Source organism: Micromys minutus (genome assembly GCF_963924665.1).
Source record: "Micromys minutus genome assembly, chromosome: 19".
In the NCBI taxonomy this organism is placed as follows: Eukaryota; Metazoa; Chordata; class Mammalia; order Rodentia; family Muridae; genus Micromys; species Micromys minutus.
In genome coordinates this window covers 34,705,330-34,729,878 of record NC_137954.1, presented here as the reverse complement: position 1 = coordinate 34,729,878, position 24,549 = coordinate 34,705,330, and the positions used below count along the sequence as shown (strand labels likewise).

The following is a 24,549-nucleotide window of genomic DNA, read 5'->3' as shown; positions in this document are numbered from 1 at the left end:
AATACACACATGTATTTGTATTCTTTCTTTTCTTCCTTCTTTCTGAGGCAAGTTTGCTTAGCATGTCATAAGAGCTGATGACCTTGAACTTCTGACTCTCCTGCCTCCACCTCTCAAGACCTAGGTTACAGACACCATACCTGGTTTATGTAGCACTGGTGATTAAAGGCAGGGATTTACACATATAAGACAGGAACTCTATTGCTCTTAAGCAAATGCACTGGCAACAAATGAACTGACTCTTTTCGTCTAAGCCATTTGCATTTCATTAAGTCTGGGGAAGAATGTGATTCTAGCACTCATCTGCCCTAGTTGAATATAATGAAGAACAGTCTCAGAAGTCAAGCCAAGACTGAAGTTGTGAAAAACTCCCTGGCTGTTGTGGTGGGAAATTTGAAAGGCCCACACCATAAACTGTCACGGCCACTTAACATCTACCTGCTGAAGATGCCAGGGTTAGTCAGGAGATGCAGCCGTGGGAATGTAGCTGTATGTGAAAGGAACTAGACCAGAGCTGCCTGCTTGGAATGGGAACAGATGCATGGCGAGCTAGTGCTCCTCCTGACCCAAGGATCCTGCCATGCATACCTGCTGAACGATGCCCTGTGCCAGATCTGTCCAGACATGAATACTTGTGGTTGAGGCTTCAGCTGCAGGTGCAAAGGGATGCCATCACCCCAGCACTCTGAAGGCTGAGGCAGAAGAATCAAAAGATGGAGGCCAGCCTGGACTACATAGAGGGTTCTGGCCAGGTTGGAATACTGTGAGATGCCATGTTTTCTGCAAAGATGTTTGTAAAAAGGAAATGAGAGAGGAATCACCTGTACCTACTCGTGTTTTGTGAATTTGTTTTATTTTAAAATAGCTAGACAGTAACACCAACTGTGGTGGTGATTGGGTCACTCTGGGGACAACCTGAGCCCTGCATATGCTATGAGCTGGTAGCACTGAGGGCCACATATCCCATGGTACAACTGTAGAGCTGTCACAAAGGACAACTGTTGTAGTGGGTTTGAAAGCTGTCAAAGCCCTGCCCATAAGAAATAAGATATGTTCCAGGGCACAGTGCAAACCAGGGAGTACTGCAGTAGTAAGGTAGGAACAGGAGACCCATGAAGCAACAGAAAAGTCCCTACATGCCAGGGACAGGTTGTCAACTAATGAGCTCTAGGTTGCAATATCTGTTATGCAAATTAAATTTACACAAACATAGCACCAGAGCTATTTTGAAGGCACAATCCAGCCAGGATACATAATATCAGAAAGTAAGGTAGGACAAAGACCTGGCTAGTTCAGTGGGAGCAGAGCACCAGAAAAATAAGGCATGAAATGTCAGAAACTATACACGGTGTAAGTCACTAGAGAAATGGCCAGAGGAGGGGCTGGGAGACAGCTCAGAATGGATGTGATACTTGCTATGCAGGCAGATGCCTGAGTTCAGAACAATTGCCCAAAGCCAGCCCCTTGTGTAAGAGGTCACAAGCACCCAGGTCACCATTACAGTCCCCCACTCCACCACAGGGGTCAGAAGCCTGAGTACCTCATGGTTTTCATGGCCAAGGAGATCCGAAAGAACTTTCAGCATGAGACCTGCCACCTTAGCACACATGTTCTTTCCTGTGGGAAGCAAGGCACTGTAAAATGCATGTCAGACAGGTTAGCACCAACCATGTGTGACCTTGAGCTAGTCACTTATGTCACTCTGAGGTCTCGGTTCTCTCCTTTTTAAAATGGATTATTATGCTGGTGGGTTTGGTGGCATGAGGCAGGAGGATCTCTATGAACTGGAGCCCAGCCTGGTGTACATAGGGAGCTCCAGGACAGCCAGGGCTACAGAGAAAGACCCAGTCTCAAACAAACAAACAGATTAGATATTAGCACCTGCTCTAAAGGGATTTGCAAAATCAAGCAAGCCCACATAAACCCTAAGAACTCAGAAGCTGGTAGTGGCCTTGATGACAGTCAGGGTATGATGGACTATGTGGGCATCCTGTATCATCAAAGACACCACCAAACTGCAAGTGGGCTGACGGCAGGACAAGGTGGCTGTGATCTTACGAGCATGCTGAGAGCGGGGGCTTTCACACAGGCTATTCCTAGAGCAGAACTGAGCAGCAATGCTTAGCTCAGGTGGGGAACAGCTGGCAAACAGCTGAGCCATCTGGCTTCTTGCCCTCCTTCCTCACAGACCCTAGGGGATGGAGGCATCCCAGATGGACCAAGCTCATCGTCTAAGACAACTAATCCGGTAGGTGACAGAGCGTCTGAGAGGGCTGATGTGTGTATACAGAAGCTAAAACTCCATTTCCATTGAGTGGGTAAGTATTTTGGTTTGTTTGTTGAAGGAGGGAGGTTGTGTTTGCTTTTGAGACAAGGTCTCATGCAGCCCAAGCAGCCTCCAACTTGTAGTACACCCAAGGATGACCTTAAATTTCTGATCCACCTGCCTCTGCCTTCTGGGCTCAGAGGCATGCACCATCATGCCTAGTTTATGTGGTGCCGGGGATTATGCATGCTAGGCAAGCATCCTACCAACAGAGCTGTGTTCCCAAAGGATGAGAAGCAGTTTATAGTGCCCATGTGAACCTCCATCTTCAAGAGAGGGAGAATAATGAGCAGGCAGCTTGACTCAATATCACCGTTTCTGCCACCAACTCCAGAGGCTGGTAGGGGCACCTCTGTCTTCAGTGCCAGGGATCATAACACTTAACTTCCTTTGTTTGAAAAATGTAATCAAGATGAGACAAGATGTGAATGGATCTCCTTGCCTCTCCAGAGGGCACTGCATACATACAAAACGTTTCATGGTTAACACCATCTGTTGGCTTCAAGAGATTGCTAGCTTCATACCTAGCTAGAAATGCTTTACTCACCCTGTCCTCAATTTTTCAGAAGGGAGACAGAAGGCAAGCTCTCTACTGGGCTCACTGGGAATATAGATAAGTGGGCAGGTCTCTGCCCACCCACCCTCCATACCAGGGCACGTGTATGTGGGCGTGAGAGTGTACATGTGCGGATTATTGGGGGGCTGTGGCACCTGCACTGCGGAGGCAGAGGTTCATGAGCAAAGCCACAGAGTACTCCAATGTGTAGTCAGACAGGCAGTCAGGGTCTTTCAGTAGGTCAATCAGCCAGAAGATGAGGCCATCTCGAATCATCGCCGTCTGCAGTGGCCGCCTAAGAGGAAAGAACTTTATTAGATGAATTAAATGTCAAGAGACTTTCCACAGACGAGTGGTCCACAGTGCAAATGAGGATCAAATGGAGCTGTAAAAAACAGACTCTGGGGAACAGCCATTGTGAAGCCCATACAACTGGGACAATAAAAATTCTTTACCTTTTAAGGACACAATAGTTTAATGAGAGACTGAGCAGCAAGAAGGCCTCCCACTTTGAAAATCTCCTTGTCAATATCTAAAATTAGCAGACTGCTACTTCAAATATGTAAATGTTATCAATAACTTTGGTTTACTTGACCCAGACAACCAGTCACAGAAATACTACTTTGAAACAAAATCAAAATCAACTTGGGGAGTGGGAGGCTCGCATGATTACATCTTACAGGATTCCATGAACTGGACATGCACGAGACAGGCAGGTGACTGTCTAAGGCTGGGAATGAAATGAGGAATGACAAGGACCAGTGAGAAACTTTTTCTGTGCTGATGCAAAGGCTGGAGATTGGGACTGGAGAAATGGCTTGGTGGGTAAGGGCACCTGCAGCCAAGCCTGATGACCCGAGTCATCCCTGGGACCAACATGGTGGAAGGAGAGAATGGATCCTAACAAATCATCCTCTGACCTCAACAGTACACACGTGAAGAAATAAATGGGAAAGATGTCCTACAGTTAGGCTGTGATGGCTGCAGAACTCTGCAGATTTGTGAAAACCATGCTTGTCTGTATATTATGGTGACATTTGGGGACGGGAGAGATGGCTCAGCCATTACAAGCACTTGGTTGATTCAGTTCTCAGGACCTACATCACGGCTCAGAACCATATGTAACTCGTTTTTGGGGACCAGATGTCCTCTTCTGACTTCCAATATGTGTAACCAGGCACACACATATCACACAAACATACAGACAGGCAAAACAGTCATATGCATAAAATAAAATGATTTTATTTTGGAAACAATGTTCCACTCCTCAGCCTTGGCTGTCTGGGATTCACTATGTAGACTATGCTGGTCTCAAACTCTTAGAGCTCTACCTGCCTCTGCCTCTCATTAGAACACCTAAGCTGTTCTAAGACCACACTAGATCAGGTACAAAATGAACAGGAAAGGTTGAAGATATGGCTCAGTGGTTAAGACCACCTGCTATTCTTCCAGAGGACCTAGGTTCAGTTCCCAGCTACCACATGGTAGCTCACAGTCATCTGTAACTTCAGTTATAGGTGCCTCCGAGGGCACCAGGCAGACATGTGCAAATACATACAGTCAGGCAAAATACTCATACACATAAAAAAAAGCATGTGACTTTTAAGTTCTGAGTCATGTCTTGTCCAGGTCAAGACTCCCACAGAACTACTTGTTATACAACATATAATGGGAAGCAGCTTCACTATGAGGGCCTTACCCCTAAGCCAAGCACCTGGCTGGCACTGATGACCAGATACTAGCGAGAAGAAGGCCATGGCACATTCACTGTAATGTCTTTCTCCATCCCCAGCAGCCTTGGACAGCAAAGCTTAGATTAGAGAGAAGTTTCCAGCTATAGCCTGGAAAGCTATCTAACTTCTCCCAAGTGTTAGCAGAAAGATACCATTTGTATCCTATGATGTCATGAAAATTAAGTAATAAGTGAGTAGTGGTTCAGCAGCAGCAGCAACAACAACAACAACAACACACACACACACACACACACACACATACACACACATACACACACGAGCCTGAGCTCAAATGCAGAGATGCAGAGACTGACCAATGGCATGATCCTCACCTGAGGCTGAACTTCTGCAAGGCCCCGAGGACATTCTCACGAGTAATGATATCCTTGTCTTCCTCCTTCAGCCTTCCCTCCAGCATCCGAAGCACCTTTGTGTTCTGGGCCAGGTAGAGGCGACCTAATAATGTACCAGAGATGAGAGTAGGAAAGATGTAAAGAACTAAGATGATGTGTGCCAAGATCACTTTGTAAAAAAGCTCTCTACATAGGGTAACTAGAAGGTTCTAGAGGAAACTATTAAAGTCTCTTTTTTCTGAGTCAGGTGTGGTGGTACATTCTGTAATCTCAGTAGGGGAGCCAAGGCAGAAGGACTGCAAGTTTGTGACCATACACAGTTTACTCAGTCAGTGATAGATTGATAGAATAACCAACAGAAAGCCTTTCTTCCTGTAAGCTAAACATTGCCACACTATGTGACATCCAACCCTGAAGGACCCCCAAGGAGAAAGAGGAATGGAGCTGTGTGTGAGCCCTGGCCTTCACAGAGAGGTAGCCAATAACGGCTTCTGACACACTCTGATGTCCCTTTTAGACTCAGGGTCTAATGGAGGTAGAGGCCCTATCTGGGACACCTTAATCAGGTCTTTATAAGTTTCTGCATTGACAGAATTATTAGATGAACAGATCTCAGTAATATGCTGGCTTGTAATAAATGTTTGCCAAATGAATGAAATAATGAATTAAATAAACTTGTTGAGTATCATGTATTCCCAACCTGAAAACTCTTTTTATTCAATTTAAAAATACCTCAAATGGGGCTGGGTGTGGTGGCATAAACTCAGCACTCGGGAGGCAGAGGCAGGTAGATCTCTGTAAGTTCAAGGTCATCCTGGCCAAAAGAGTGAGTTCTGGGTTAGTCAGGGCTGCACAGAGAGACCCTGTCCAGAAAAACAAACAAGCAAAAACAAAACGACAAACTCAAACAAATGAGAACCTAAGAAAACTATGCTGTGTATGATTGACATGTATATATTTGTGAATGGGGGAGTGTGGGTGGCATGGGATATACACGGAGGTCATAGGACAATTTTCAGATGTCGGTTCTTTCCTTCCACCATATTCTGAATCAGGCTCTCTCTTGTTCTGGCACAGTGCTATCCCACAAACAATTCTGTCTCAGCCTCCCATCTCACCCTAGGAATGCTGGGATCCACATCTGATATGTTAGTGGGTTCTAGGGATCAAAATCAGGCCACCAGGCATAAGCAAGAGCTTTTACTTGCTGAGTAGTTTCATTTGATAATGGCCCTGTGTTGAGGTTTGGTCTTTTGCTATGTATTGTAATGCTAAGTGCAGGCCCCCAAGACCAGAGATGAGAGTCTTCGCTTAGATGCAAGTGACGCTATGTGACCTTGCCTCTGAGTAACTTCAGATTGGTGAATAAAGATGACTAAACCTATAGCTGAACAGAACTGAGATAGGCAGCGTTTGGTGTTCCCATCAGGGACAGTGTTTTATTATTTTTGAAACTTTCTAATTCTTTGAAGACCAAAAGAAATAATGCAGTGTTTGCCAGAATAAGCTTTACTTTTTTCACCAAACTTATATTGCCAAGTAGGAATTATAAAAAATAGTATTATGGGCTGGAGAGATGGCTCAGTGGTTAAGAGCACTGACTGTTCATCCAGAGGTCCTGAGTTCAATTCCCAGCAAACACATGGTAGCTCACAACCATCGGTAATGGGATCTGATGCTCTCTTCTGGTGTGTCTGAAGACAGCGACAGTGTACTCATATACTTAAAATAAATAATTATTTTAAAAGAAGTATTACCTATAATGCAATTAAAAACAAATTTAATAAGAGTTATAAAATCTTACGTATAAAATAAACTAACAGCAAGAAAATTTGCTCTGACAGAAACTCAGGCATAGGAACTAGTTTTCACAAGATATGTCAGAAATAAAATGAGAAGACTTGGCCTACTTTAAGCAATACTGGAAAACACTCATTTCACAGGGACGCCAGGTTACTTTGCCAGGACTGCTCTGCTTAGAGGAAAACGTCACTCACCTTCAGCCAGGGATGCCAGGGCATTGATGAGCCTGGCCATGTACTGCCGCACAGCCTCGCTCTTGGAGTGCAGCAATTGCAGCACGCTCCTCTGCAGGGACAGCGGTTGAGAGAGACAACGGTGAGGTTAGGAGGGGGAAGGGAAAGATGCCCCTCTGCCTGGCTGGAGTAGATGGGATCAGGCTACAGCCATACAGTTCATCTTAGACTAGAACAGCAGGGACATCTGGCTGCTGCTGTTGATGACTTTCCAGATGAGAGAAACACACTTTAATTCAGCACTCTTCAAACATGACAGGACTATAGTAAATGGATTTTTTTAAAGACACAAATTCTGAAGAACTGATTAAACACCATGAGAAATGTTAATAGCATAGTTCTAGAAGTAGGACGCAGACCCTGAGCTCAGTCCCATGACAGTACTGGGCAAGAACAAATTCCCTGAGTTCTACCAGTCATTCCTCAAAAAGAAACAAATGACTAGATTGCACTGGGCTACTCCTGTGACCTCCTCGCACATGAGTAGGGAGGGAGTATTATCCTAAGAGGATAGCACAGAGTGTCGCAGCCTTAGGGCTGGCCAGGTCCATTCCAGGAAGAAGCTACTAAAATGCAGAAAGGAAGTGAAAGCGAAAGTGCATGCCTGTCACCCCAGCACCTGGGAGGCATAGACAGGGCAATCTCCACCTTGAGGTCAGCCTAGGCTATAGCAAACCAATGGCTACAAGGCTGGAGGGATAGCCCAGCAGTTAAGAACACTTGCTCTGTGTGTGTGTGTGTGTGTGTGTGTGTGTGTGTGTGTGTGTGTTTATCACTCACTGGTGCCTGATTTAATATCTCATTTTGAATCTCTCACAATGTGTGCAGGTTAGTTTTGACTGTCCACTTGACATGGTCTAGAATCACCAGAACGAGCGTCTCAATGCGGCACTTCTAGATCAGGCTGCCTTCTGGGAGTGCCTATGAGGATTATCTTGATTTATGTGGAGAGACCCTTTTAAGTCGGGTAGGCCCAGATCTGAGGGTGACAAGGTGACAAGGTGACAAAGCTTACATCCTTTTCTCTCTGTGGATGCCACCGGCTGTTCCACACTGCTGCTGCCTCCATTTGTTGGCTAAGGTAGACTTGTGAGTGAAAATAAACTTTGTCCCTGAGTTGTTCTTGTCACAGTGTTTTATCACAGCAGCAGAAATGAAACCAAGCTAGGACACTGAACTTCAACTCTGAGCCGCTGCTTTCTGACTTGCGAAAGACAGATTATAATGCCCACATTTCAAAGTGATGTAAGAACCAAAACAATCTTATGAAAAAGCACATATCAGAATGCTCTGCATAAAGTAGGCGTTCTGGATATCAGATTTCTTCCTTTCTTCCCCTGGTGAGAGTCACACTGGCTTCTCAAGTTATACCTAACTTACTGGTTTGTTGTTGTTTGTTTGTTTGTTTTTGAGAAAGAGTTTCTTCGTAGTCCTGACTGTTGTGGTTCCTGCTATCTTGCTATGTGTGGATCCGCCTGGCCTTGGTCTCAGATCCACCTCCCTCTGTCAAGTGCTGGGATTAAAGGTGAATGCCATCACATCTTGTAATTAAATTAAAGTAATTAAAATTACTCTTAATATTTGGCTTTAAAGTAGCAAGAAGCCTGGGCTACACCACGTACTTCCTGTGTGCAAATTTGTGTATGACTGTAAAATAGCACCCATCTTTCCCCAATAAATTTAGTTACTTAGTATTTACAAGAGAGAACAGAGTTATGTCGTTTCTGTGGAATGTATATCTTTTTCTCAATGCTCTCAACCACTTGTGAACTAAGGTTCCCAGAAGAGCTGTGTATACAGCCTGGTCAAAATACTAAGTTCCAGGTCAGCCAGGGCTACAAAGTACAAAACAGAAGAACACCTCACCCAACTTCCAAAAATGGATAAGATAGTAACTTTCATTTTCTTATCTTATGTACTGTACTGTAATCTTTTAGAATTTGGGACAAAGACTATTTCACTTTCCTCTTTTTTTTTTTTTTTTTCTTTTTTCCTTTTGACCCAGGATCTACGTAGCCCTGGGTTTCTTGGATTCACTATGTAAACTTTTGCCTCTTTCATTCTGGGGTTAATGGTACACTTGCTTGGTGGCTGTTTCTTTATGAAAGTAAAGGGGTTGCAACGTAGAAGCTTCTAAGGTGCTGAAAAGTTCTATTTCTTCTATTTTTGGTTGTGAGACTGACCTGTAACACCTGAGCCATCTCTCCAGCACAAGCTGTTTCCTGGCTGTTCTGGAACTCACTCTGTAGACCAGACTGGCCTCAGCCTCAGAGATTTGCCTGCCTCTGCCTCTCAAATGCTGGGATTAAAGCCGGGCACCACCCCGTCCCTGCCTGTTGTAAAATCTTACTGAGACCTTCAAGTTGGCAATGCTACATCCTACCCTGCGAATTCTTTGATAATTTCAGAGAACTCTAAACCATTCCCTTTTAAAAGAAACAAGAAAATAGATAGGTAGGTAGGTAGGTAGGTAGGTAGGTAGGTAGGTAGATAGACAGATAGATAGATAGATAGATAGATAGATAGATAGATAGATAGATAAATAGATAACTAAATAACTAGAAAGGGTTGGGGATGAACTCAGTTGGTAGGGTTCTTGTCTAGTAGAGTGAGTATTTGTGAAGCCCTGACTTCCATCCCCAGCCAAGGAAAAAGCCCAGGAAACAAGCCTCCAATCTCAGCATCCAGGCTGTAGATGCAGGAAGATCAGTAGGCTAAGGTCATCGTCTGGCCTTCACAGTAAATTTGAAACCAGTCTGGATACTGTGAGACCCTAACACCAACACTAAAGCAAAACACCAAGACACCAAATAACATAGTGGATTTGGAGGAATTCATCGTTCCATGGCTACAGAGATGGAGCATTTGACAAAACTCACTATTGCAACAGCAGCCATGAACTTTCTAAATGGAGCATCATTCAATGGGAGGCGGGAGGAGGGGAAAGGGAAACTAACAGAAAAGGGGAGAGAGCATCAGGCCATCTGGCTTGTCTGGGAATCTTCTCCAGAACTGAAGTAGGTCAAGAGGTGAACACTGACCCTCAGGCAGTTGAATGGGAAATGCCGCACAACCTCAGCACTCGGACAGTGTCTAGAGAAACCAAAGCCTCGAGTTGCTAAGGGCTTTCCCTACCACAGAAGGCCTGGCTGCCTCTTACTCACCTGGTTGTGGCTGTGACAATCCAAGAGGTCATTGCTGATGTAGGCTTGCAGGACTGTCTCCCTCTGCTCTCCAGGATGGGATGTGGTCAAGCGCTACAAAGAAAAACAAAAGCAACAAATTCCTACCCAGGAAGAGCTAGGCCTGAAAAGTGAGCAGTCAACCATCAGCGCAGAAGGTGAGTGTGTTTGTATGTGTGTGTGTGTGTGTGTATGTGTGTGTGTTTGGGGGTGTGGTCTAGCTCAGAGAGTGGGGTCCAGGCTACCTGTAGAAAGCTCTCATGATCCCATCCTAGAGAGACTGATAAGCAATGGGTTGAGGAGGCAGATGGGACAGAATTTCAGCTGACTGAAATCTGGGAGGGCATTCAATCTGTTTTGTTGCTATGAATCCAGGTAATATCCACAAGGAAGAAGTTTTGGTGGGAAGTATGTGGCTTGACAGTAATTCTTCATGTGGCATTTTTGGCACAGTTCTTTAGCAGTCCCTTCTTCAGTGGTGATCTGGTCAGCTAGCTCCTCCCTCCCTCTGAAGGCCTCTTCTTCCTCCTGTCTTTGTGTCTACTGGCTCTGGCCTGGCCTTTGCCCATGCTGCATGCGGCACTCTGTTAGGACAGGAGAAACCTGTGATAGGAGCAAATGCACTCACTTTTCTGGGAAAAGAAACACCCTGGGGTTCAGAATCTGCTTCTGCCTGAAGACAATGTGGTGTGTTTGGCACATCCTGGTTTGTAGCATGGGACTCTACCAAAAATGTCACATGGGGGTTACTACAGAACCATGAGGCTGGATGGGGGAACTGGAGAGAAACAAGGCACCTGCATGCCTTTCCTGATTATCTGGAGAAAGTGCAGTTTTCTCCTTTAAGGGAGGCCCTTTCTCGGCAAGAGGCCCAGGGAGTATATGGACTGAGCCAGACAGTTGGCAAACTCAGGCAAGCAGGGTGAGTGTGGTAACATGAGTAGACACAAGCCAACCAGGGTCAGGCGGCCCTGAATGGTCACTCTCTCTGCTCACCCACCTGGTCAACAGGCCACTACAACCAAAGCAGAGACCACAGGGTTCTCCCCTTGGGCCTCCTGTATTCCTCATGGTTCCCAATGAGGCCAGGCCAGGATGCAGCACCAGATGCTAAGTACCAGTGAATACTATTTCTACTCAAGGGTGGTGATGTTGCTTTAAGAATTCTGGCCCCAGGGTTTTCTGAGCTATGGGGATCCATCAAGGAGCCTAACACTATTCTGGGGTGAGTTAGAAAGGATTGCTTGGTGGCAGGCTTAAAATAATTCTCAAAGTGTCATTCAGAGAACTCTGGGCATCTCCAAAACTCTTTCATGGACCAGAGGGGACACTTGTATTTTCATGCTAACGGCAAAATGGGTTCTGCCATGCCCTTGATCAGCTTCTCAGAAACTGCTAAGTCCTCCCAAAGGCAGACACTGAAGACAGGCACAAAGATCCACAACACTGGCCTTCTTCTCACTCGCTTTGCTGTCTGGGAAACAACCACTGTTATTTATGCTAACATGCCATTTATTTATTCTACGGGAAGGATAAATACTTAAGTTACATGTTTTAATTTTCTAACTGTTAAAATAAAATTCATATAAACATAAAAATCTTCAGGGTTCTCAATAACTTAAAAATGTAGAGGGGTCTGGAATGCTTGAAAATTGACCTAGGCTGCAACTGGTCAACCCAGACTGAGGAGGAACAGGAACCCAGATGAGGCCTGTGTTTGTCCTGAGGCCTACCCATTGTGGCTATTGGTCAGTATTTGTTCCCAGGGCTCTCTGGAGTTGCAACTGGCTGGGCTTGCCTGCACACTCTAATGCAGGCCCCAAGGTGAATATAGCATTTGACCAGGTAGGGGCCGGATGGCAGGGCAGTTGCCACATCACACAGGAAGGCAATCGTAACTGACAACAGTACAGAATGTGTCACAATAAGGCCAAGGCCTATTTCTGGAGCCGATTTTCTTGCTGAGGGTGGGGGAAGGGCCTTACTATGTAGCCCTGACTGGTCTAGCTCCTGCTGTGTAGAGCAGGCTGACCCTGAATTTACAGTACTCTAGCTCCCTCTGCCCTCTGTGAACTGAGAGTAAAGGTCAGTGCCTCCCACACGTGGCAGGAGCAGCTTCTGACCTCAGGTCTTGGTGATGGCAGGTAGCAGGAAGGGATTTTGAGAACAGGAGTTACGAATACCAGCCAAATTACCAGGTAGCCAGCCAAGAAAAGCAGTGCTGGCATTTTCTTTCTGTTTTTTATTTTTAACTTCAAGGGGACGGTACCTACCCAGCGCAGAGCCTGCAACAAGAAGGCTTTCAAGCGGTCACTCCCCCAAATCAAATCCTTCTTCAGCTTCTCATAATCGAGGGAGGGCAGTAACGGGACATCCTTCAACTTCCTGCTCAGCACCGCAAGTTCAAAGAGAAGGAAAGGGCAAAGGGGCGTGTAATTATATCTCCTGAGCATCAAGACACCTGCTTAAACTGAAGGATCCCACAGTGGCCAACTGCCACCCAACTCAGCTCCAAGATTCCCAGTGTCCAGGCCCCCACCCAGCCTCAGTCAGATCAGCCCTGCCTATAATGCTGGATGGATTTTATGTAGCTAAATTTAATTCTTAGATTTCGATGGCATGCAAAGTTTCTGTAATAAGCATGAATTACTTATATAATAAGAAAAAATTACATACTAGGTTTTCTTTTAGTTTCTGTGTTCAAACAGGGTCTCACTGTGTGGCCTAGGCTGACTCTCCCACCTCGGCCTCCCAAGCACAGTGATTATAGGCTGTCACTGAAGTCCAACTCCCTAAACCCATGCTGACCTTCTGAGTCTGCTAACTGCACAGGGCTTGTGTACAATACTAACACTGGGAAGTCTTGTGGGGGCTGGAGACATGGCTCCACAGTTAAGGGCACTTGCTGCTCTTGCAGAGGATACAGGTTCCGTTCCTAGCACCAATGTGGTGGCTCACAACCATCTGTAACTCTAATTTCAGGGAATTCTAGTAGGAATTCTAGTAGAATCACTGTATCTAGGTTAAACCTTAGAAGGAAACAGTTGTTTTTCACTGTCTCTAGGGTAGACATCTATGACAGTTGTTTTCTGGAAGTCCTGTGACTTTGAAGAAATCACTGAAGAAGACATTGATTGCTTTCTGTTATCTGTAGAGTTGTTTTTCAGAAGGAACTATATGCCTTCGTATGACTTTGGTTACAAGAAGGTCCTGGGACACCTGGAATGTCCCATATTGTTGAGTGCTGTAAACAATGCACAATGGGGACTAAGTGGCAGAGGCCTGATGTTTTCCTTCAGGAAACACATAGATTAGATTAGGGACTTTGGGATGAGGAACCAGTGTTAAGCTCCACAAAAACAACTTTTGTGTAATAACAAATGTGTCTTTGCCTGGCAGAACTAGGTTTAATTCATCAAGGCTGGACCTCCCTGCTGCCTTAGGGACTGAATTACATTCTAAAATACCCCTCCTTCTTTGATTGACCCACATAACACAGAACGCTGACAGGACCTAATACCCTCTTCAAACCTCTGCAAGCCATGCATGTGGTATATACACAGGTAAACTAGAACACACACACAAACTCACACACACACACACACACACACACACACACACATACACACAAACTCACACACACACACACACACACAAACTCACACAAACTCACACACACACACACACACACATGATACGTTTCAAAAGAGAATTTTAAAGTAGTTTTTTTTATATTTCAAGATTATTATAACCAGCTGGGTATGTAGGCTAATTTGGAAGCTGAGACAGAAGGATTACTACAAGTTCAAGGCTAGCCTGGACTATATCATAAGTTCTAGGCCAGCCTGAACTATACAAAAACAAACAAACAAACAAACAAACAAAAACGAACCTAATTAAAAAAATTTAGAGTGAGCAAGTCCTTGTTCTCCAGAAAAACTACTCAATTGCAAAGGCCAGTTTGGCTCTGTTCCACAACTGGGGCTTCCTCCAGAGAGAAGGGTAGAGACTGGCTCCTGGTGGGCTGCGCACACTGACTTGGGAAGCTATGAGTACCCACAAGGAGGATCACCAAGGGGCCCAATGTTCTTCTACCGATCAAGGGATTGGGCCATGTCTCCTCCCATGTCCTTTTAACATTCTCCAGAAACACACCCCTTGATTTCTATAGGTGACCCTGCCCTACGTCACTAAGAACGCTAGTCAACATCCAAAGAGTGCATACAACCACTGTGGACCGTACAGCCCCCACGTCAAACTCATCACCATCCTCACAAGCCTGCAGTTCAGTTACTACCTCTCTTCTTATTTCACAGTGAAGAAGCTGAGACAGAGGAAGAGTCCAAGCACCAAGCTGGTGGCAGAGGTGGGACACTTCACAAGGCTATTGTGTTTGTGAGAATCAGGCCACACTGCCACTAAGTGGCAACACCATGGGAGACTCAGGCAGCGGGGTAGGCAGGCTGGGGCCGCCTCTGCTTGAGTCATTTCACACGCCAGACGCTGGCTTAGAGGTTAACCAGAACCCACTCTAGTACTCAAGCTAGAGCACTAGCCACGGTCAGGCTTCCCACTTCCTCAGTGCTGCGACATAGCTGGTGAGGTATGCATGTCACACACTTCTGTGGTGACAGCCTGACTCCTCTGAATGGGCAAGCTGGGGATAGGCAAAGCTATCCTGAGGATTGGTCACAGTGTGAGCCAGCAGAAGACACAGGACTTAAGACCCTGCAATGTCTGTTGACCGTGGAATGATAGATAGAATTAATGTCTAGGGCGGGAGAGGTGGCTCAGTGGTTAAGAGCACTGACTGCTCTTCCAGAGGTCCTGAGTTCAATTCCCAGCAACCACGTGGTGGCTCACAACCATCTGTAATAGGATCCGATGCCCTCTTCTGGTGTGTCTGAAAACAGCTACAGTGTACTCATATACATAAAATAAATAAATCTTTTTTTAAAAAAGAATTCGTTTCTAGAAAATACCACAGAAATAAGCCAACAGGTTTGGGTTTGTTTGCTTGCTTTTGCTATTTCATGCCACCTTACAAGAATCAATATTAAAAGATAATCTGGTTCAGCACAATTTATAATCATTGGCATTTTCTTTCATATCCACATGTCTTGAATGTTTAGTAACGCTATCTTGAATTCCAGTTTTACATATATCTACAAATAGGGAGCTGGAGAGATGTCTTCATGGTTAAAACCATTGTCTGCTCTTCCAGAAAACCTAGGTTTGGCTCCCAGTCCCCAACATGGTGTCTCATAACCATCCGTAACACCAGTTCCAGGGGATCTGATGCCTTCTGGCCTCTGCAGGCACCAGACATGCAGGCTAAACACAGACAGACATAAAGGCAAAAAAAGCACCCACACACACAAAAGTAAATACAATTTTAGAACATAACTAATGAAAACCTCCAAAAATGATTACTTACTCAGGTACCAAGGAGGCTCGTAACATGGTTGAGGCCTGAGGGGAGACAGGAACAGACAGACCATGTTAAATAAACATTTGACAGTCGAGCATCAGCCCAAGCCCCTTCTAACAGCACATAGCAGCCATTTGCAAAGCGTTCAGTGTCCTCCAAAGGCATAGATGATGTTAAAGCCACTGCTTGGAAGGAATCCACCACTGTGCCCGTGTCAGTCAGCTCCCCTTGGTCTACTGAGACTCTTAAGTCCAAGGCAATGAAAACCAGTGGGGTCTCCTAGCCACACTTAGAGCCATCAAATCATAGACAGCAGGAAAACCCAAAGCCGTTCAGATTTTTACATTCTTTTTTCCTAGTAAGATATTTCTCTTTAAGTACAAGGTAATGTCATTTTGTGGCAAGTCAAACACCCCACTCCATGGGTGCTTAAAGAAAAAAAAAATGGCAATTCCCTTTTGCCTCACCCCCTTACTGTATGCAGGCTGGGTTGTCACCTGCCTCGTGTGGCCTGTGTGGTGTGCATGTGTACTAGGAGCACTGCGGGACTGAACAGGAGGAACACAGAGGAAGGAGCACACACAACAGGAGGCACGTGTCTGACAACACACACCAGCTGTAAGAGACAACTGGGATGTGAGAAGTGTGAGAATGGGCCCAACTGGTATAAGAATTCCTACTGATGCTATTTGATTGTGGGTTTTGTTTGTTTATTTCTTAAATCTATCTGCTAGATGTGGATATTTTACTTATGCGTGACACTGCCTGAAACTGCCTTAAAAGGACAAGGGGAGAAGAGAGTGGGCGGGGCTAAAATGGCAGACTGTGGAAGAGAAGCTACACAGAGGAAAGAACAGAACCACATCTATCAAGTGTCACCAATTCCTGACAGTGAGGGACCCAATCCTATGGGACTTTTTGAAAATATGTCATTCTCATATCCCAACACTGGGCATCTAGAGACATCCAATCAGCATCAGTCTGTTGCAAGAGTTACTCGAACACCCCCATGGACACTAAGGAAGTGGTCTTGCCAGTGACCTTGGTTCTTACAGCTTCTCTTGGCCAAGTTTGCAGATTCCAGCTCCATTTGTTTGTTTGTTTTCCCCAGAGACAGAGTATCTTTGTGTGGTCCTGGCTGTCCTGGAACTAACTCCATAGATCCGGTTGACCCCAAACTCAGAGATACCTGCTTCTGCCTGGTATCTGAGCTGAGATGAAAGGCATGCACCATGGCTCAGCCATGCCTCACTTCTAAATGCCTCATAACTGTATATGTTTTAGTAGTTCTTGCGGTGCTGGGATCTGAGCCCAGGATCTTGCAAGTGCTAGGCCAGCAGGTTTAATCCTTTCATGTTTTGACTAAATAAATGAATTATTCCTATTATTAACTTACCAAGCCATTTGAAAACAGGTCTGAGATGCCATCTAAAGTAACACCTCACCTCACACATTAAAGACAGCAGGACGGGAAGGCAGTAAGCCAGCTGGGGCCAAGTGAAGACAAGGAGCTGCTACAATGTTACTTTTACACACACCAAATGCAAATCTTTAAAAATCAATTGTATCTGGGCTGGAGAGATGGCTCAGGGAATAAGAACACTGGCTGCTCTTCCAAAGGTCCTGGGCTCAATTCCCAGGAACCACATGGTAGCTTATAGCCATCTCTAGTGGGACCTAATGCCCTCTTCGGGTGTGTCTGAAGACATCAACTGTGTACTCATACTTCATGTCCATAAAATAATTAATAAATCTAAAAAAAAAACCAATAGTATCAACTCATTCCTAGTTTCCCACAATAAAACTCACTCCTCCCTAAAGAGGCCTGTCTCAGGCTTCCTCCTCCTGAGGCTGACTACCACTGGTCCAGCTACCAAGTACTGAAGTCCAACAATTAAACCTTGCCTTTGGCTCATACCCAATTAAAATTAAACACCTCATCCTAACACAGGGTTTCCCTGGTACCTTTATTACTCCCCCACTTCCTGGTTCCCTTCCCCTTCTCCCTTGTCCTCTGTCTCCTGTCTTTATTATTCTCTGCCCTTTGTCCCACTGAGGCAAATAAATCAGTCTTTGAGCTGAGAACTTGGCCTTGGGGTGTCCTGAACCCCAACCATAAAACTACTTCATTACCACTTCATTGCTGCAATTTTACTGTATTGTCATCCACAAATATCTGGTCTGCAGGATATCTGATACACGTCCCACACTGCTGCCCTGGCAGCTCCAACCTGGGAGCGAGCCTGCCTCCACAGAACACTTGGTGACGTCTGGAGAGATGGTTGGTTGTTGCGACTCTCTTCTATACAAGGACTTATGTGATTTTTCTGGGTTGTTTTGTTTTTGCAAATGAGTCTCATGCAGCTCAGGCTGGACTCGTAAACAGGTATGACTTCAAACTTTTGATCCTCCTGCCTCACCTCCTAGAGTACTGGGGCTTCAGGTATCCAACACCATACCTGATTTTACATGGTGCTGGGGACTGAACCCAAGATTTCAGGCCTGCTATGCATGTATGGATTCTACCAACTGAGCCCCAGCCACACAGCCACATCCACACACAGCTTACTGCTTGCCAAACAACAATCCGACACACAGCCAAGAGTCCAGTGTCTTTGGACACCAACTGAATGACTCAAGACTTGACACTCTATCCGTGGGACGCAGACGGGGCCACCTGTGAACCCAGTGAGAGCATCACTGTGGGTGGGGATCTCAGTGAAGGCAGAACAAGTGAGCATTCTGCACCGCCTGTCTGTGCCAAGCTCCTCCCTCTGCTGGGGCTGCTTGAATGGAGAGCACTGGCTGCAGTGTGACAGACAGCTCTGGCCTCTGCTCTGACACCCGCGACCTCGTGTAGCCCAGGCTGGCTTCAAAGTCACTATAGAACCGAGAACGACCTTGAGTTTCTGATTCTCCTGGATGTTGGACCATAGGGATGAGCCACGTCCCTTGGTTTGTGTGATGCTGGTGATTAAAGCAAGGGCTTCACTCCTGCTAGGTATCCTATGAGCCGAGCTACTTCCCAGCCCCAGAAGTGTTGGTAATCACACAGACACTGAGGAAACTGTTCTCAGCTTCTGTTGAGCAACCCTTGGTGTACACCGGATCTCTAAGGTGTCTGTGCGGACTCTCACACCGGTTATGACCACACCTACTGCTGCCTGAGTTGAGTCACTGCTCCACAACCATGGGCATTGTGGTGTGTGGAGTGCATGTAGGACCCAACAGCTAGCCAGTAACAGTCCAGTGGGAGAAAACAGGAGATCACACAACCTATCACAGCCAGGACAAACCCCTCGACTGAAGGCAACAGTGGAGTCTTTTTTTTTTTCAGGGCAGCTTCTTAACAGTGAAAGAGTAGGACCTAGAAAGAACTTGGGCTCAGCTGAGACAGAGAAAGAGCGGCTACAGCTGCAGGGAGTTCCCAACCTCCCTGAACAGTTCACCTGAGGAAGCCCTGAAGGAGTGCTGGGTGGCAAAGAAGATTCTTCAGGGCACAGAAGGAAGACTCAGTAGAATAAGCCATGAATCAAGGTGTCACATGCTGAATTGGGTCACCAAAAGCTCGTGGGATTCTGAGACAAAGGTGAAAGAAAGTCAGGTGAAAATGTCACCTTTCATTATCTTCAGCCACCGGAAGCCCTGGAGCGGAGCCTTCCCTCAGATGCTGCCTGAGGCCCCAGCTCTTAGGCCTAGGACAGCTGGTGATCCTGTGCGGTGTTAGACTGTCATCAGTGCAGACGTGACATCAAGGAGAGTGTTCCCACAGCAGCTCAGGAGGGAGAGTGGCCGTCTACCAAGGGCACTGCACAACAGCGCCCCAGGAATCTCACTAGGCTGCATGTTCCCTAAATCAAAGTTTGTTCTGGGCCAGGGTTAGTCTGCAAACACATATATATATTTTTAAATGTGAGCACAAAAAAAGGGAGGAGGGAACAAGTGCTTAGCCCAAGTAAGAGCAGAAGAGGGGTGGTGGTTTTGACACCCTCAGCAGCTCACACCTGGATGATAAGGGGGGCCGACAAGCCCCTTTAGGCCAGGCCCATTTCTACCAGGCCTCTGGGACCCTCCCGACAAAACTTCAAGAGAGGATCAGGTCACAGTGGGACATCCAAGGCCTCAGCCTGCACCTGAGGGAACAGTCCTGGGTGGGTGTGTACACCCTTTACCTTGAAGTAAGGACAGTCATCAAGCAAAGGTGTAATGTGACCTGCTATCTCTAAGACACCTGGACCCTTCCTAGGATACAAAGATAACAAACAGACACACCCAGAAAGCTGAGTGACCTGCAGGACAGAGAGGAGAGCCTGGCTCACAGCCAGGGGAGAACTAGCGACAGCCCTCAGCCAGAACCTGATGACCAGTGCACCCGGGTAACTCCATGACAGACAGCAGGACAAAGTGGATCGTGGGCACACAAATGTTCCTGTCGGGATCTGTGGAGTCTGGGTGTCTGGGTGTCTGGGTGTGGAGCTAGGTAGAGGGCATGGTTCCCCCAATTGATGGACGTGTATGAAGTGCCATAGATTTGGGGTTGGGGATACAGAGCATACAACTGTGTGTGAGGCAGGAGCAAGGGGACAGGATCTCAGCAGGTGACTCTCCACAGTGAGTCTGAAGTGGAGTGGCCATGTGGACAACTGCGGGTATCCTGTGACGACCTAGAGAAGTCTGAGCTCCTGCCAGAGCAAGGATCACACATCATGGAGAAGAGCCATAGCTGGCTCCATCCCTCACCAGCTGCACAGGCCACCCTGGAAAAGGGGGACAAGCACCACAGTAACATTTACTAAAGGAGGTCGCAGATGCTCCCCTCCAGGGTTCCCATTTCCTAGTTCTATCATGAATTTACTGCTATCATGGAGAAACTCTTATTTCCAATACATCCTTACCTGGAGACTTGGGGAAAACAGGGTTAGCTCCCAACTGTTTGTTCAAGTAAGGACTCATTTAAATGAACATTTCTCGTGAACTCATACGTCCTGGAGAGTCACTACTGGGCCTTGGGGCTCCCTTGAAATATGGCTTTCATATCAACTTAAGAGTTGGCCAGGGATCTCTGACTTGGTCAGATCCAGGTAGATCTTTGGAAGGACTGTCCCTCACTTGGCCTTGAGTACACGTATACTCACTGATCTGGGGTAAAGTGGCAGAGAAAGGGAGGATGGGTCGTGGAGTTTCACAGCCGCAGGCTGGACAGTCATCTCCACCCAGAGAGGAACAGCTGGATGAACTATACTGTCCTCAAACTTTACAAGGTGCCAGACACCTTTAATATCAGTGCTCAGGTGGCAGAACCATGTGAGTTCAAGACTAGCCTGGTCTACATAATGAGTTCTGTGATAGCCATGGGCTATTATATGAGGGACCCTGTTTTAAAAAACTGAACCCCACCCCTACCTCTCTACAGTACAGGAACTAGGAGCATACAAGGACAGGATGCTCTCAAAAGTATAGTTAGGCTGGACAAGGGGGCGCATGCATGGAACCCCAGCACTGGGAAGGGCTGAAGCAGGATTTTAAGTTCAAGGCTAGCTTGGGATCCTGTCTTAAAATGCTAAAACACACACACAAAAGTCCTATTAAGCTAAAGAATGAGTTGTAGAACAGCATACGTATACATATTTTTAAAGGTCTGGAGGATGTGTATTTAACCTAGGCAGATGGTAAGCTATGAGAGGCAGCTGAGCTGAAGGAACAGGTCTGTGTTCTGCCGGATTTACTGTTAAATAGCCCTTTTCAAGCCAAATGTTCATAGAGCTCTAACCTGGACTGATAGACTGACTCTTGGGCAGGTCGTGCAGGGATGAGCTGGCACCAGGCTCCCTCCAACTGCATGGTAGTGACTTGTGTAACCTGAGCACTAACTGATACATCCTATATCAAAGGGGACCCCGGGATTAGAGACCGCTCAGTGCTTAGGAGCACTTGGTGCTCTGGAAGAAGATCTGAGTTCAGTTTCCAGCAATGATGTTTGGTGGCTTATAACTACCAGTTCCAGGGGACCCAGCACCCTTCTTCTGGGTACTATATTCACACACACACATAACCATTATTATTAAGATAGTAATAATAAAATACTTTCAAGACTCAGGGATACAGTCTATAAAATGCAGTCACACGATTTTGTCTTTGAACAAAGACTGAAAACCAGGCATGGTGGCACAGGCTTTAATCCCAGCACTTGGGAGGGAGTGGCAGTGAGATCTGAGTTCCAGGCCAGCCTGGCCTACAGAGTAAGACTGTCTATAGCTCCATGCCATCACCACGGTGCTCGGGGGCTGCTGGGGGCTGCCGTGAAAATCCCATTATGTGGCACTGATGTCCTTCTAGAATCTTAGAAAACTATCTTTTCTCCTGTGTCCAGGGGAAAATTCTGACTTCTCCTCACTAGGCGGCCGATAACTCACTCTGAGTCCTGCCTATTCCAGTCCTGGCCCTGGGAAGGCAAAGAAGAGAACTAGAGTTCGTTAGGTCAGCCACATGGGGACAAGGGGACATGCGTGATTCAGTGTTATAGGACACCCAGGGGAATCCTGTACCTCAAAACACCAGAATCTCACCAGCACCAATCCCCAGAACAACTGGGTCCACCTGCCAGTTCCGACAAGGCAGCATTTGGACACAGATGGGCATGACCAGACAAGGGCAAGCGGAAGAGCCTCTTCCCTCCCGGAGCTTGTGAGCCCTTCTGCCAGTATGGCTCTTCTTTTTTCTGGGTAGAGGGACGATTCACTGGGCTTATGTGACAGGGCTGTGTACCACCTGCCCACCTGCAGAGCCTGCCAGAGAAGGTAAGGTTACTTCTGCTCATCTATGGCTGCTCTGTGGTAAGACCAGCTCTCGCTTGTTTATGCTGCCCCCCTGTGGCTGCTCTGTGGTAAGACCAGCTGTCGCTTGTTTATGCTGCCCCCGTGTGGCTGCTCTGTGGTAAGTGCAGTAGTACAGGTTTGGCAGGCTGTCTGGAAGCAATGTGACTCCCGGACTCAGTAGGGAACCTATTTCTCCACAAATGAAGCCCAGGCTCGCCAACAAGAGCTTTGCCAGTGTTGATGGTGATCTTTACAAACCCTCTGACCAGTTCTTCTGTCTTGTATTCTAGTTCAGAAGGGGGTATATGGAACCAGTGCAATGAATTTTACAAACAGCAACAGGCTTCAGGTGGGCTGTCAGCTGCCAGGCTTGAAGGCCCTCATCGTGCAGACCTTATAGAAAGATGCAGATAGCCAACACTTACATCTTTAAACCCAGGCAGTCCCTAAGATTTCTATATGCTAGCTCTCCTGTGGCCACATCATAAGGCACAAACTACAGAGCCATTCGCTGCCTGTCCCCGAGTGCAGAGTGGCCGGCAAGGCCAGCAGCTCTGGAGAACAACTCTTCAGTACCTAGTAAACACACAGGGAACTGAACTCAGGACCTCAAGAGGAGCAATCGGTACTCTGAACCTCTGAGCAGCTCTCCAGCCCTATTTGGCTCGTTCTTAATTTTCTTTCAATCACAATCTATTTTAGTCTCTACTTTTCCCCCCCAACTTTTCATATTTATGTTTACCTGCTTTAAACCTAACTTGAGTATGAGGGATGGTGTAAAATTTAAAAAATATGACAGGCAACCTATTTATGAAGATTCTAATGTGAGCGTATGAATCTGATTTCAAAGCTGCATTGGCCCACAGGTTATGAGGATTGTCAGGGGCTCTGCCCAGAGTGGGCCTCACCCACCCAGCCTCCGACCCGGCTTAGGCAGCTCTGAGCTCCAGGATGCAGGTGGGCTCCTGAATTTTGAGGGTGTCCTTAGAGACCCTGGCAGCCTTCCAGGGCTAAGAATCCCCGAGTCCACACTGTGCACTTCCAGATGTGCTGTCCTAGGAAAAGTATGTCAATCCTCAGAAAACAGTCATCCTGGAATGAAAACCTGAGCCCAACCCCAAGGCAACACCGAACATGTATGGAGAGTAACATGCTTTTCTAAAGGACTATTGTTTTCCCCAGTGTCATCACAAAGAAAGCCAAAGAAAAGACCAGAGAAACGGTCCAGAGCCAAGGGGCTACACAGTCCAGACAACACACACAACACTGACCTATGTTGGTGGCTCTGAAGAGTGGTAGAGGTTCCACTGACAAACGGAAGTGGACAGTGTAGATAAGGTGACATACTGGACTTGATAACTGTGTGAGTAGGTAAGAGAATGCCAGTCCACCTTGTCCCTCTGTTTGGTTTGCAGACATGGTCTCTCTTTTCAGTGCATGCCATTCTCATGTTCCCTGTGAGTCCAAGCTAAGCTCTAACTTTCTGCTCCTTCCTGCTTCAGCCTCTTTAATGCTCGGATCACAGGAAAGAGCTCGACACAGGGAAGCTTGAGAAATACACAATAGGGGCTGGAGAGATGACTCAGCAGTCAAGGGCACTTGCTGCTTTTTCCAGAGGAAAAGTTCTGTTCCCAGAACTCAAGAACTCTGGGGATCCAATACCTCTGGCCTGTATGCATTCATATGCGCATAACCACATGCAGACATGCTACACATAACTAAAATAAATATAAATAAACCTCTAAAAGGAAAGGAAAAGAACTACACGTGGTAGTCAGTGTGGCACCCATGTCTGTAATCCTAGCACTTGGGAGGTAGGAACATCAGAGTTCGAGGAAGTCCAATGCCAGTCTGATCTACTTGAGATCTTGTCTCAACAGAATAAGAAAGCAAAAAATAAACATACACCAGCCTGACAAATATGTACAAATGTTTTATAAACCCTATTGTGTTTGTGTATGGAGACATAAGAGGGTAGGGAAAGACACATACAAAAACACACACAGATACACACAGAGAATAAACAAATGCTGGTCAAGAAGACACCAATGTTCCTTGCTATGTTTGTGATTTTTCTGTAAGCCTTTAATTATTTTGCATAAAAATTTTAAAAAGAA

The 24,549-nt window shown here is 46.3% G+C and overlaps 1 protein-coding gene across 1 annotated transcript in view; it reads right to left on the bottom strand.

The window, feature by feature from the left end:
- The window catches only part of ARMC9 (armadillo repeat containing 9), a 119,993-nt gene that overhangs the window by 71,317 nt on the left and 24,127 nt on the right, over window positions 1-24,549 (bottom strand). Inside the window, exons 10-16 of the mRNA XM_080932795.1 lie at window positions 15,624-15,658; window positions 12,460-12,571; window positions 10,169-10,261; window positions 6,966-7,056; window positions 4,948-5,071; window positions 3,038-3,177; window positions 1,541-1,617 (exon numbers count right to left, since the gene is read on the bottom strand). Of these exons, the coding sequence (XP_080788921.1) occupies window positions 1,541-1,617; window positions 3,038-3,177; window positions 4,948-5,071; window positions 6,966-7,056; window positions 10,169-10,261; window positions 12,460-12,571; window positions 15,624-15,658 (672 nt within the window). The remainder of the gene's footprint in view (window positions 1-1,540; window positions 1,618-3,037; window positions 3,178-4,947; window positions 5,072-6,965; window positions 7,057-10,168; window positions 10,262-12,459; window positions 12,572-15,623; window positions 15,659-24,549) is intronic.